At 37.5% G+C, this 14,809-nt stretch overlaps 1 protein-coding gene across 1 annotated transcript in view; it reads right to left on the reverse strand.

The window, feature by feature from the left end:
- Positions 1-14,809, reverse strand: part of TECPR2 (tectonin beta-propeller repeat containing 2) — a gene marked incomplete at its 5' end in the record, with an annotated part of 34,822 nt that overhangs the window by 8,933 nt on the left and 11,080 nt on the right. Inside the window, 7 exons of the mRNA XM_084270465.1 lie at positions 3,291-3,439; positions 6,683-6,912; positions 7,748-7,841; positions 8,614-8,854; positions 10,194-10,335; positions 12,127-12,307; positions 14,511-14,684. Of these exons, the coding sequence (XP_084126591.1) occupies positions 3,291-3,439; positions 6,683-6,912; positions 7,748-7,841; positions 8,614-8,854; positions 10,194-10,335; positions 12,127-12,307; positions 14,511-14,684 (1,211 nt within the window). The remainder of the gene's footprint in view (positions 1-3,290; positions 3,440-6,682; positions 6,913-7,747; positions 7,842-8,613; positions 8,855-10,193; positions 10,336-12,126; positions 12,308-14,510; positions 14,685-14,809) is intronic.

A 14,809-nucleotide genomic window follows, 5' to 3' on the forward strand; every position in this document is an offset into this window, starting at 1 on the left:
AGAATTGTTGAACTTCTGGGGACCTTCTAAAGAAATTTATGGATTTTAACTTTTGGTCAACTTCTACTCCATAATAACCAAAATTAGTCTTATTAACTATGTTAATTTTATATTTGACTTATTTACTATTTATTTAGGCCAGAAAACTGTAAAGTACTAAATCTTCATAAATATACATGCATATAAACATTCTGTATAACACCTACATAAATAATATTTAAATTTCTTGCTAGTTTATAAAAGATTAAATTTAACGTATATTGAGACACGCTGCAGCAGATAGTTTTATTCTATATACTAACAATAGAATAAGCCCACTTTCTATTTCCTGGGCTCAAGTAGTTTCATCAAATAATTTTGATCAGCTTTGTCAATGTCCTTAAAGCAGCTTCCAAAAAGCTGCTTAACTACATCATTATTTTGACTTCTAAGACCACAGAACAGAATGGACAAAGCACAGAAACTATCTACATATAAACTTCTGCTGCTTAAGATATTGTAATGATATTATCAACCATTTCTGAAGCATTGAATGAAATAAAGAGGGAAGGCAGAGAACACAAAATGTTATTTTCCATCTCAAGAGATGTTGCTGTAGGGAGTTATAAAGGGAAGAGTAACAAATGAGAATGAGTTTATTATAGATGAGAAAAACATACAGCATCACAGAGCTGAACTTAAATGACATTCACTGATTTTTAGCAGGAGGTTTTACTCATCAAAACTACTGTTTCTGAATACTACTTTGAAGTTATGTGAAGATGGATGCTGTGCTATTGCAGCACTCCTTTAATGAGAACCAACACCATAAAAGCAGAGGCTGTAGCTGCTCACGAGCTGCTCATGAGTCATGAGATCTGGGGTATGGCAAGTCATATTGGCTCTGACATTTACTAGGGAATGAAATATCCATAGTTGGTTTTAAATTACGTTATTTGAGAATGTTCCTGTACTTAAAGCAAGTGAAAGGCAATTTTGATTTCCTTCTTCAAACGGAAAATGACTGAATCGTTCACAAATACTTCTTGCAGTATTTTGGTGTTAAGAAGATAAAGTGATGCAGCATGAAGTCTGTCAATTAAGAGATAGATTACAGTAAGGTGCTGCTAATAAGCAAATACTGTTCACAGAATAGTCCACTTTTTAGCCATCATGATGTATTTGTTATCCAAACTCTGAGCTAGCACTTGAAAATAATTGCAAAGTTCACATATTTTCTTACTTTGCATTAAGTCTTTGTAAAAGCATGAATGTCTGCTTCTTTGGTACTTTAATGACTTGTTTTAACCTGCTGAAATAGTCTCAAACCAAGCATGTAACCCATGAGTTTTCTTTTTTTCTGCAAGTAACATTTGAATTTTTGACCTTTCATATTGATTCATTAAACTTGCAACGTCAGGTGTTGGCAAGGAAAGAGAACAACACTGCCCTGGGTATTAGGTGGTTATAATTTTGGAAGGCAACATCATTCAGCTTCCTCAATGAGCTAACAGGAAATAATTTTATTTTCAACCTTGTCCAATTAAAGACTTTCTATGTATGGAAGTCACTGCTAAGTAATGAGCCACAACAAATTCCAATTTCTTGTAAACTACTTGGCACAAAGGTGTTTAACTTACTTCAGAAGTGGACTAGGGAATGCACTTAGACAAAATAGCAGAGAAACAGCTTTTTGAGCTGTTTTCCTAGATAGACAAATCTTCAGTAAGAAGATACTGCAAAAGTTCAATTCCCTATCTCTTGACAAACTCAGTTTAAATAGAACACATACAAGAATGTGTCTCTACCTTTTTAAAGAACACTACTCTTATGAAAGACATCCTCACTGATATCCTCAGTCTCCTCTTCCTGTTGCCCTAACCCCTGCTAGCAGGCAAAAAATGTCACAGATTACAGCAGACTCACTTGCAGCACACAAGGAATGAGCAGTGTACCATCACCCTTGTTACAACCGATATGGTACTTATTTATCTGTCTGCCATTCTGTAAAACAAGGTGCCATTTCTCCAGGTCTGACTGAGCACATTCCTAGCACAGAAGAACAAGTCTAACCAGTGCTGTGCACACCGATGGGATGCAAATCTGCAGTTTCATTTCCCTGTTTCCCTGCCCTTCTTTGCTGTTACACCCTGAGATTCACAGGAGCTAGTAACTGGCTGACCAGAGATAAGCAGAAGTAAAAGCAAATTATGTAAAAAACAAATAAAAACTATTGCAACTCCACTGCCAGATTTACTTTTGTTTCTTAATAAGTCCTTTCAAAAGTACCACACATTTCAAAATCTTCAAGAGAAATTCTGTAACTTTATAAAGTGTAAATCAAGTATGCAAACACATCCAGTGTTACTATGCTAGATCAGCAGCCAGTTCAAGTGATTCTGTGCCAAGGAGCAAAGAATGAAATCAGTAGTCAGAGGTCAGCTGTATTACAGCAGTTCCAACCCACAGCACAGAAATCACACGTTTCATAGTTCTACTTGCAAAGTATTAGAGCAGCAACTAGAGCAAGCACTGAGGTTTAAGAAGATATTCAAAAGAAACCAGACATTGAAGAAACATATTTTATCCAGTCTCTATATTCAGAAAGGTACATCTAGGTACTTTAGAAGACTTATTTCCACTCTGTGTCCTTTCTACCTGCCAGCTGGGAGGATCAAAGTTTGCCCATTCCAGGAACAAGGAAGAAGAGCTGCAATTGTACTGCTAAGTTACTAACCACTGGATGATAAGAAAAGTCCCAAATCCAGGCACAGCACCCTGGCAAGCGTCCCAGACTCACAAGAGTAAGAGGGAGGCAGGCACTTCAGCACCCTGCCACTTGAGCTGAGCCTTCTCACACCCTCCGCTCTGTGCTGTTTGCCATCCAGCATCTTGGCTGGCGTACAAGTACTGGGTATATGGTTCAAGGCTGCATTCCACCACATGCCTATAAAGCTGCTGTGTTATGAGGAGAGTAAACTTGTATTAAGTATAGAAAGAAAAAAGTAAACAAAAATTAAACCCACTTTTGAAAAAGAATTTTAAAAAGTTATTGGAACAGATGATTTGGGAATGACTTAAGGAGATAAGGCAGCATATTTGGGGTACATTATACAGATTCTGAGGGTTTTGGTGGGTGAGGGTTTTTTTTAATTTAGTTGGGAGAGAAATCCTGCAGAATTGAAACGTGACAAAGCTTTTAGCTACACATTTAAAACCCGTCTCTATTGCTCTTCATGAGTATTAAAAGAACTCTCTCTCAAATGCAGAGAGCCAAACTATTGGATCACAAAGAACTGTAAGAATTTTACCTGTATAGGTGGCTCGATCATTATCCAGGCAGGAAGCATCAAGCTTGGGTTAAGAGGTTGAGTTCCTACACGGAAATAGATGCCACCACTGGTGTCACAGGCCCAAACATGCTGATTTCCACAGGTCAAGCTGATGAGCTTTACAGTACCTAATAACAAAGTGACTATTAGCAGCCTGGCATTTTCCTTTTAAATTCAACTAATAATAGGAACTTTTGTTTAGATTTGATACTTGAGAGATACAAAATAAAATAAATCACTGTATACAATGAATAAACCAACAGGCAGCATACGTGAGGTATTGATCTTTTAAACCTAAAAACAGATGTTTCAGTCATTGCATACTGCAATTTCTAAAGCTTACTAAAAGACACTATTAAAAAAAAACAAATTCCAAAGCATGGAAATATTCTGTGACAAATGTTATCAGTGCCTAGACAAACTTTCACATGACCTAATGTGAACTTTTCTCTGTAGCTGGCTGTGCTTGTAGACTTTTAAAGGTGTTGATCTGCTAACACATTCAGCAGAGAACATTCCTAATGCTACCAGCACATTAAAAATATGAGAGCATATGGATTATACGTTTCAGTGTTAACATACCAGTGTCACATCTGTAAATAAAGAAGCTGATTTTCAAATGCATTTATATTCAACAGTGTACATATTTATTACATGTATCTCAAAAGCACAGAAGTATTTAACCCTATATAAGCCAGCACAGTAAAAGCAAAGCTGCCAAATAAGTACGTTCTGCAATTTTGGGATGGTTTTTGTTTTATTTTAGCCCAAGACCAAATTGCACCCATCAATCTTGCTATAAAAAAAGATGCAAAGATAGTAGAAAAGTGTAACTGATATTTTAGACTGAAAAGAACTGCTACTTAACTAGAACTCTTATGCTTTCACATTCATCAAAAAACAGCCACCATGCAATGTAACATACGTAACATTTGATTTTTTTTTCCTCTCTGAGTGTTAGGACAACACAATGGTAAACAATGGAAAACATGTTTCACAGAAAGAGGGACCCAAACAGTACAGATACACTACAGAAGGAATGCTCTGGTCAGGCTCCAAACTAAAGACTAAAAATAGTCCTCACTGGTTAACTGAACATGCCAGCACTGCTTGGGATATCCCATTCTTGGTAACAGTTCTCTCTCCAGTAATGTGAAATCTGGCAACAAATCCTTGTCAAGTGCATCATAAACAGCACTCTGTACAGAGGGGGGGTTGCAATTTTATCCCCAAGAGTGCAAATTTAAAGCATTTATTTCTGCAGCAGGCAATATTCCATGTCATTAAGGCTTTTGCTGGGGGAAAGAACAGGGAACAACAGGACCACAAAACTTTATCTTTTATTTAGCAGTAATAGTAAACAAATCTCCTCATTAACCAAAATCATTTACCTTTCTAAGCCAAAGGATTCCAAATTAATTCATCTCACCCCAAAATTTCCTTTGATCATACAGCTGCATATTAAAAACAAATGACAAAACTACACACAAAAACTTCTACTGCTTGGGATAACAACATCCAGAGTAACTTTCTATTGTAGGCAGGGGCTTGACATTCAGCTACAAAGTCAAAATTTTACTTGAAACCTCATTATTCCTTCTAACATAAAGTATGACTCAAATTACGTCTTTGCCACATGATGTCTCAGCTGGTGTAATGTTCTGCTCCAAACAAGCATCAGCACACTCAAACATGGAATCACATATCACCTACTCGGCACAGCTGATATTATTTACGTCTACAGTACAATTTGATATTCAAAAATCCAGTCCTTATATAAATGTTTTGGGGTTTCTCCCTCCTCCCACTTTCTGTTTTTATCTTAGGAGAAGGTCATGCTAACCACATTCATCCACTGTTTACAAGTAGCACCATGATTCAGAAGCATTGTTTATTGTTGAAACCTAAAGGTCATTCTACTGTGTTTAGAAACCTTGATAGTGTATAGTGAATCCTAATCAAAATATCTTACTAGATACTATACCCAGTACATAGTGTAAAGGCAAAAGGAAGAACTACTAGTCCAGGAGCTGGACTTGATGATCCTTATGGGTCCCTTCCAACTCGATATTTTCTATGATTCTATGAACATAATATGAGTATTTCAACATTCACCAATTACACAGATTTCCTTTATGAATCCTGTGAGTTTTGCAGACAGACAACAGCAAGAAGGTACTCATTATTTCAGTCAAACAGTTATTATCTAAACTGCTGGAAAATGATGACATAACAGGAAAATTTTCAAACTCTGCTAAGCAAGATGAGGAGAGTGTGGACAAACCTGTCCTGTTGATCAGCGAAGGTAAAATGCATTAAGCAAGTGCTTAAACTATGGTATGAATAATCATTTGGAAAACCTGAGGTATAACTGGCAAACAAATTAGAAGATGTTTAAAAAAGGTTTTCCATGAAGTATTACAAATTGTATGCTAAAATTGCACATGAGGCTTAAAGTCTGCCAGCCATGCCTGTCTTTCCTTAACCCTGAAGTTAGAATTGCTTGTCTGTTCTTAGATCAGTCATGAACAAAAAAATTGCAAAACCACTGAATTATTTTTAAAATGATGCAAGAATGGTGCAGAGTCTCAATTTCTTTTATCTTCCCTTGAAACAGGGATGCAGATTAGCATGAAGATAAGTATGTTCTAACAGTCAGACTACCAAAGAAATAAATTGGAATTTTTCTGATGAAGCTGACAAGTGACCAGATTACCCCAGAGCCAAACTAAGAGTATATATATTTAAATGATCAAAACATGGTCAACACCCTTGGTCTTATGCCTAACCAAATAAAAAGAGTAGTTAACCAGCAGCATGTTAAGAACATGCTGAATCATTAGATCAGTATAAACCTGCACGCAGGAGTGGTATCAGATGTACCACTTAGGGATCACTCAACTCTTGGAGCATAATTTTTCCTTGACAGGATCCTATTGAAGCTCTGACCAGTCTGTTAAGAACATGTTTAACCACAAAATTCAGGGCTTTGTGTATGGAACTGCCTAGGATCACACAATTATGGTTATACTGTAGTAAAAGGAATAAAGCTACTTGTACACCTGCACAGCACCATGTCAGACCAAGCTGTCTCAGACTGAGAAAACGTAAGGAGCACAGACACGTATAAAGCCTCTTGCAAACAGTAAACGTGCTGTCTCCAGTAAAAGGTTAAGTGAAATACTGTTTGAAAGCCATAGCTGTTCTTGATGTTTTACAGTGTTCTGCTGTGAGGGCCATTATTGTAAGATACTATTTAAACCAGTAAATGTAATATTCCATATCAGTAAACCTAAAGAGACTTCTGTAGGAAAATATTGACCATCTGCTAAGAGAGTTAAGAGACATTCTATTCAATAAAAATGTCATACCTAGCTGAGAGAGATCCAGTTTTGTCCAGTGCATCCCTGTTGGACAGCTGGATGAAAGTGTTCTGATAAATATCTGCCCAAGACTATCCAAACCCCAAATGGCATCCTGGCAGGCAGAGTAGTGCACCATTTCAGTCTCTGGTGGCAGCTGCACCGTAGAAGGACGAAACTGAGGATTCTGATCACTGACACAAAACAGGTCCTTGTTGCTTTGGCACAGCCACAGAAAGCTTCCTGTGGAAAGGACATTTCTGTTATTAAAATCATTCCTAATGCACTCAAAGCTCACACATATACTTCTTCTGAAAAAAAGATCAGTACATTTGAAGACAAAACTAAGCTTCTTGGCAATGTTCACAGCCTAAGATTTTAAAGTACGAACACACACCCTAAGCCCTTATTTAGGCACTTAAATACTCCCTTTCTCAAATCAAGTAAGTAATAAGTGATCTCATTTGAAGAAAATAATAGAGAGAAGACATACATAACAGTGTGCAATTACTTCCTTTCATTCTTTTGGTCTTCTTTAGCCTTTGAGAAACGTTACAGCTTTTCAGCTCCAAATCATACATTTTTGCCAATAAAGCTGGTGTACTCAGATACCACAATTGCCAATTACCTTAACTAGCAGTTTAATACCTGAGTGTGGTTGCACTTATACCAATAAAATGTGCAATTTTGCTGTGATAACTGCACTGACAGGAGAAGTACTTGGTTAGTATAGGCATTCAAGCAAAGCATGCTCCAAGATACCACATTACAAATTCTGACAATTCATGCTGCAGCAATTTAGGAAGTTACCAGTCCTAAAGGACTACCTGTTTCTCTGTTGGACCACCTGTTCCTCTGTTGCCACTCCACACCAAAGGTGGCAGAGCAAATTACATGGTGGGTTTTTTTTAAAAATCTCAAATAGTTTTACAGACTTATTTCCATCTTGCTTGAAATATTTTCAAATCCTGCATACAGAAAAGACACCCAAAATCTGAAGTAGTTCAGGATATTTGCTTACACATTAATTCCACTCTATTTAAAAATCAGATTTTATATGTACTGTTGAATCACCAACCTTCTTTCGATGGAGCTGTGGAAGCCAACACAAAAACCCATTTTGTGGCAGAAGCAGTACCACGAGGCACAATATTATTCCAGTAAGTGCCTTGAAAGAAAGAGTAGTATTAGTATAAAATATAATTTTCCATTAAAATTTATGATTTTAAATGTTACAATTTAATATTTAATAATTGTAATCTAATTTATTTTATCTAGACAAGATTTTCTACATAAATGTTTCAAGAAAGTGTTGAGGGGCAGGGAGAAAAACTTCCACCTGACACACACATACACATATGCACACAGAGGGAAGTTTGGAATGCAGAAAAGGAGAAGGGAAATCAACAGTCTTCAACAGGAGACCCATTTGGTCATGAGTTTAAACAGAAATGTTCTAGGTCTATTCTTAGCATTTACCTGATCAAAGAAATGCATTAAAATAAAAATTCTATTTTGAGAAATATCACAAGCAAAATAAATAAAGCAATTCCTCTATTATCACTGTGAAGCCATAACATTATTGTTTTGCACAGTCAAACCAATCATGGAATATACTCCATCGTGCTAGACGGAACAGGTACAGTAACTTACGGTTGCCTTCTCACCCCAGAGAGGAGACAAGTGTAGGTACTAAAAACAGTAATGTGCACAGTTCACTTGGGGATAATGAATTTTCCATGAAAAATATTTCACTTTAAATGAGAAAGTATTTAAGACCAAATGCTAAGGAATAGTTTAATTTAATATTTAAAAATGGAATTGTTTGTTAAAAGCTGCCCTGTCTCAACACAGATAATTTTTGTGGTGAAAGAACTGTAGTTAGTTTCTCCTACTTATTTTCCTTGACTTAAAAATACTACATGTAAAAGCACACCAACCTATTAAGTTTCCCTTTGCCACATGGAATTCATTTTTGCCTGAAGAGATCCAGACTCCACTGCTGTTAACTCCAAGGAGGCTGGGTTGACACTGAAGTTGCTGTGACCAAAATGCCATTCGAAGTTTATCAGCCACTTTCTCCACAGGTGCCTGAGCTGCTGTTGCCACTGAATGAGTTGCCTGGATTATTGTCTGGAACAGGCTGCACTGGTCAAACACTACATAATCAGTGATGCTTACCTGGGAGGGGGGAAAAAAACCCATAAAAGCATTCTTGACAATCAGTTACATTTTTGGGTGCACCACAGAATCTTTCGGCAGCAGCTTTTTGTGTGTGTGTGTGTACTGAAAGCTTCTAAACTCTTCATATAGATTTCCAAAGTGTAGTAAGGGAAAACTCAATATGCTGCATTTTGAGTAAAAAAGAGTCTTGATAATAAACCTGAACCAATATTCTACATCAGTTTACACTTCCCTCCTACCCCAGAAACCACTTCGAATTTTGCATTGGAAGAAATCCCTTTGTTCTGGAATGACTCTTCTCTCCCCTAAAAACATGCTGAACTCTCCATACCAAGGGGTGACTTTTCAGTTTCCAGAGGAAGAGAGAAGCTTGCACAGTTTAGCAATTTACATCAAAATCACAAAACCCTGCATGTAACACTCCTTTACAACAACAATTCATAAGGTGGAAGGAGGTTGCCCAAGTTCTGTCATGCACAACTAGGTTGGCAACTAGGATACTAGGAGTATCTAGTATAATAGTATACTAGGATGCTCCTAGAAAGGAAGGAAATGCTTAAGAGCACAAAAAATATTAAAAGATATTTGTCAATAACCTCAAAGCCAAGTTATTCATAACATCTGCAAGAAGAAATTCTATATGCACATGAAGTGAAATTATTTTAACTTAGGTAGACATCTAGACAGAGAAATTTTCTCTATGTTTCTGTATCACCTTTTCCCTCACACCTGCCTCTGGGGAAACTGAGGAAAGCCTGGGGAAAACAGAGTCAGGGATTCTAAATCATTACCAGGGAGAACTTGCAGAAACTTTGTTTTAACCTACGCGGTCTGAGACTGAAATAAGTAGCCCCAATATGGTTCAAAGCAACCTTAACTGAATTGAAAAATGCGTAATAAAAGCATTTTTGCAAGGTTAATTACTACTTGTTTCATCTAGCTAAGGAACAGGATGGGTACTGGAAGACAAGACTGCATTCAGCAACTTGAAGGCTTTGCCTGAACAACATGTCCTGTTGCCACTGTTAAGATACCAAGCTACATGCATCATTGGTATGACCTGGTTAATGTATTCCTTGTGTTCCTGAAGACTGTTGTGACACAGCTCTAGATAACCATGGGATGTTTTTTCTCCCTTTTTTTTATAGCAGACATGAAAAGAGATTTCAGGCACTGCCATGCTGCAGTTCTAATATATTGAATAGAGAGTGCTATAACATATCAAACAAACAATTAATTGAATTTTATCTTAGAATCTCGGGGAAAACAATGCAAACAATAAACACAAGGTAAAAGACTAAACTGAAAATAAAAATTAAAAAAAAAAAATGCCTACTTGCCACCAATGGTTATCATCTCCTTGTGGTTTCTTTGAAACTATGCCAGTTCTGAACCACAGATTTCCATGGATATCCAAAGCCCATAATGTCTGCTGATCTCCAAGGGTTATGCACACTGGTTCCAAAGCCTGCATTTCACTGGAAACGCAAACAAGGAAAACAAAAATTAAAAACTTTAATTCAAATTTACTCTTATGTTATTTTAAGGAAGCTGTTGCAATGCTAACAGCAATTCAGAATGATCAAACTCAGTATGGCCAAGCTCAAAAACACATTTACTGTCAAGTTTTCAGTTATTCAGTATTTCCAATTTTATATAAAATCCATTCAACAACAAAAAGTACTTCAAAGGTTACTTGAGATTTGAAACTTGGACACATAACAGTAAAATTAAACAAAAGCTGATTTGTTCAGAAAATAATAGAGCTGTGTTCTCCAACTTTTTGATAAAGCAGCTTCATAAATGTCTCTTCTGCAACTTGCTTGATCTGTTCTGAGAAAAATACTAGCAGTTGAGGGGCCATAAATAGAAAACGCAACCTGACTGTATGTCAGATAAAAGTTGACTTGAGAACTATAATTTTCCTGTACAAATATAATATTTTAAAGCTCAGAAAGTCAACAGGATCAGGTGATCATATCAGATATTTTAAAGGTATCCAACCATGCTTTTTCTTTCAGAGATTCACTCTCAACAATATAAGAGCAAATAGGGATTGAGTGTATCTAAATTGTAGGTCAAGCAGTATTTTCAGTACCTACTCTAATTAGAGTATATCCAAATTTCAGATTTGAACAAGACACCGAATAGAATGACAGAGAGCCAATTCCCAGGCTGGGAGATGAGAAGTTAAAGCTTCACAACAGCATAGTCAGTAGAAAAGTCCTATGATGACAAGAACTGGAATTTCTTCCTGTTACTTGCTTCTGGCTGATGTCACAAGAGAGACTATATCCTAGATTCTAAAAGCCAGCAGAAAACAGCGCTTTTAACTTTACCACAAACTACCTACCACAAGCATTGGATCAACTACAAATACAAATTACTCAGAATATTTATAAAAATCTGTGACTGAGAAGAAAAGAAATATTATCAAACTATGGGGATGACAGCAAGCAAATACTGAGATAATTTAATTTCAGAAAAAAACCCTCAAATATCTGCAGAGTTCATTAAAGCCATGATGGCAAAGATTAAAGAAATAGTATTTAATAAAAAAGTCATATTGACAGATATGAAAATAAATCTTTTAAAAAATGTTCTCAGTTCCTTAAACTTGCTTTAACTGTGTTACCACTTCTGCTTATGGCAATTTTTTTCACTGCATAGCAGTCATTCATCAGACAGAAACCCACCAGTTACTCTGAATATGCCTGCCAACCAGGCTGGGTAAGGGGCTGGAGGGCAAAGCTTATGAGGAGCAGCTGAGGGAGCTGGGGGTGTTCAGCCTGGGGAAGAGGAGGCTGAGGGGAGACCTTATCACCAGCTACAACTACCTGAATGGAGAGTGTAGAGAAGTGGGTGAGGGTCTCTTCAGCCAGGTGACAGGTGATAGGACAAGGAGAAATTGCAGGTTCAGATTAGATGTTAGGAAAAAAATTCTTTACTGAAAGAGTTGTCAGGGCCTGGAACAGTCTGCCCAGGGAGGTGGTTGTGTTTAAAAGATGAGTAGATGAGCTACTTGGAGATATGATTTAGTGTAGGACAGGAACAGATGGACTTGATGATCTTAAAGATCTTTTCCAACCCAGTGATTCTGTGACAAGGACTAAATGACATATATACATCCACACAGGTGCACACATGCACACATACATGCACACACAGAAGTTTAGATAACACTTTTTCAAACATCGAGGAGTTCCAGCACTACAAGCAAGTCAGTGAGTCATTCTGGTTACGACGTTGTCCCACCAGAGTGCCATTACCTGACAATATCACTCTTCCACTGCTCCCCCTCAGGACAAAAGCTGCGCACCCCCTCCCGGTACAGCAGGGCTCGCTGCTCACTCAGTGCCCAAACGACATTGTTTCTGGACGTGACCTGTGACAGCGGATAAGGGCAGTCAACCTTTACTGCTCGGGCACAGGGACGATCCACACTCAGGCCTAGAAATCAAAAAAGGATGATTGCTTTACAAACTTCGGGTTTTGCAACTAAGAGACAAAGCTATCCAAAGAATAAAAGGAGGAGGGGATTGCCCCTGAGATGCTAACACTTTTCATTTAATCACAGTTTCCTTGACTGAATGATTTTTCTAGAAACTATTCATAATTCCCTCTAATGTAGCCGAATCTATATTTTAAGAAATAAAACACTGTGTATATCCTTCACCATCTTGCAGAGCACACAAGTCCTGTCATTTCTGTTCCTTTTCTCCCTCTAGCGTCAATATGAGGAATGTCCATGTATATGGACATTCAAGCCTGATACGAGTCTGTATCAGAGGTGGCAGAGGAAAAAAAGGCAGTGACAGAAAAACTGCTGCCCAAACCATGGCAGGGAGGTAGGCAACCTGCCCTGAATAGCAGCAGAAGAACAATTATAAAAGCATGCCACAGTGTGTAGGACTGGAGAGAGCTCTTGGTAGATTTACAAGCAGCTTGTACACGTTTATACATAGAATCTAGAGAAACACGTCTTCTTCACAATTACACTGAAGCTTGATTTACGTGGCTGCATCAAACACACCTTAGGAGACACAGCTGGTGCTGTCAAAGCAACTAGGAACAGACTCATCCATTCAAAAGAATGCTCCTTTCCTAATCTCTGAGCACACAGTTTTGTTACAGAAGTTAGTGGAGGGAATAAAAAGATCCTGGAGAAACAACTCTCCCTGCTTCCCTCACATTAACGAGACAGATAAACTGAGAATTTATTTTTGTCAAATTTGGAAACAAAAGAACAGCAGGATGAAAACTGATGTCAAACCAATCTCTCACAGGGAAGAAAAATACTGCTTCAAACCTCCACAGAGCCCTGTGCGATTGGCATCAAAAATTCACTGTTGATCACCACTATCCATGATGGATGGCAATAGAGATGTGACTTTGGGCAGGCCACTTGATTTCTCTGTATCTACTAAACTTAATTGAAATAACTTAAGAGTATAAATTCTTTGAAACAATACTGTATATTTAAACAGTTTTCTTAAATCATGAAGATTCTCTGTTGTGCTACAGCAATTAAATCTACAAGAGAAATTAGGAGAGCACCAGAATTAAATGGAAGATAAAGGATTTTGATAGCCACTCTGAAACGTTGTCCTGCTTTAGTGCATTTTACTATTTCCATCTTACCCAGCCCTGCTATTACTTCTCCAGCAATTCCTTCATCATTTTATTTGTAATTTTCCTTTACCAACTCAGCTCTGTGCAAGGCCTGCATGCTAACGTGTCCTTGATATTCTTCTTACTTAACTCCAACTGGGATCTCCATCCTTCATCTTAGCTCCTTGTATTTCACCTGAATATTCTCTGCATAACACCTTCCAAATGCATCTTCTTCTATCCACTGAAGCAGATAAAACTAAGGCCATGACTTCAAAGTTGCCACTGCACTATCTCTTTTTCTGATTCTTGCCTCATTCACATTCAGTGAGAAGGCAGCTGTGAAGATCGCTGCTCTGCAGCCTGCCCCACTCCTCCACCGGCATTACTTTCTCTATTGCATAAAATACTTACCACTTGTCTATACTTCCAAAGCACTTCATGATCTTGTCTCATAATACCTTTATTACCAAGGAGCAACTCTTACCTCCAGCTTCAAGAAGAGAGTTAATACTGAATATTTTTTTTGTTTATTAAACAAAAAAAAAAGCTTCTACTTTCCCCTACTCTGTGCCCTATACCTGAATTTCTTCTGAACAGTTACACTCACTCTCATTGCTTTTCAAAGTTCTTAAAACTCTGTTAAAATCCTTAAGGCAAGAAAACAAAACTCACTTAAATCTCAGTTGTTTCAGTACATCATAACATTTTTAAGGCAAAGGTATTATTTTAGTATTTTCTGCAGTCCTTTTCCATTTATCAGCATTGATCCTACATCTTTCCTATGTTGTAAATCCTCTATACTGTATATATTCCATATGGCTCAAAAAAATATGTAGCTATGAACTGGATTTTCCAGCCTCCTAATTACACAGAATCTCACACCTGCTTCCAACCGTTTCTCAAGATAAAATGTTTCCCTATGTCCTGGCTGTGGATAAAAGTTTAAAATAAGTTGGGATCAGATCATTCAAATGAAGATTTGAACTCTTAATAATCTTAGCCCACAAAAATTCATAGAGCCTGCAATTAATTCAGGTACCTGTTTGCAGATACAGATCTCCATTTGTTCTGATAATCCAGGCAGTGTCGTCACTTAAAGCTACAAATACAGCCTGGGGTAGAGCCTCATACCAGTGACGTTTTCCTTTTATTGTTACTTTTCCACAGGCAAATGCTTTGTTAGTCTTCTGTTCAATCTTCCAGAGAAGAGCCCCTGCATGAAGAGTTAAAAGAGAACGTATCACTTGACAGTTACTGCATCAGGCACAGCTGATTTGTCTTACCTACACCTAAACTAATGTGAGGGGAAATGCAAACCAGTAGCATTAAACGAAGATT

This window comes from Gallinula chloropus (genome assembly GCF_964237585.1).
Source record: "Gallinula chloropus genome assembly, chromosome: 14".
Lineage (NCBI taxonomy): Eukaryota > Metazoa > Chordata > Aves > Gruiformes > Rallidae > Gallinula > Gallinula chloropus.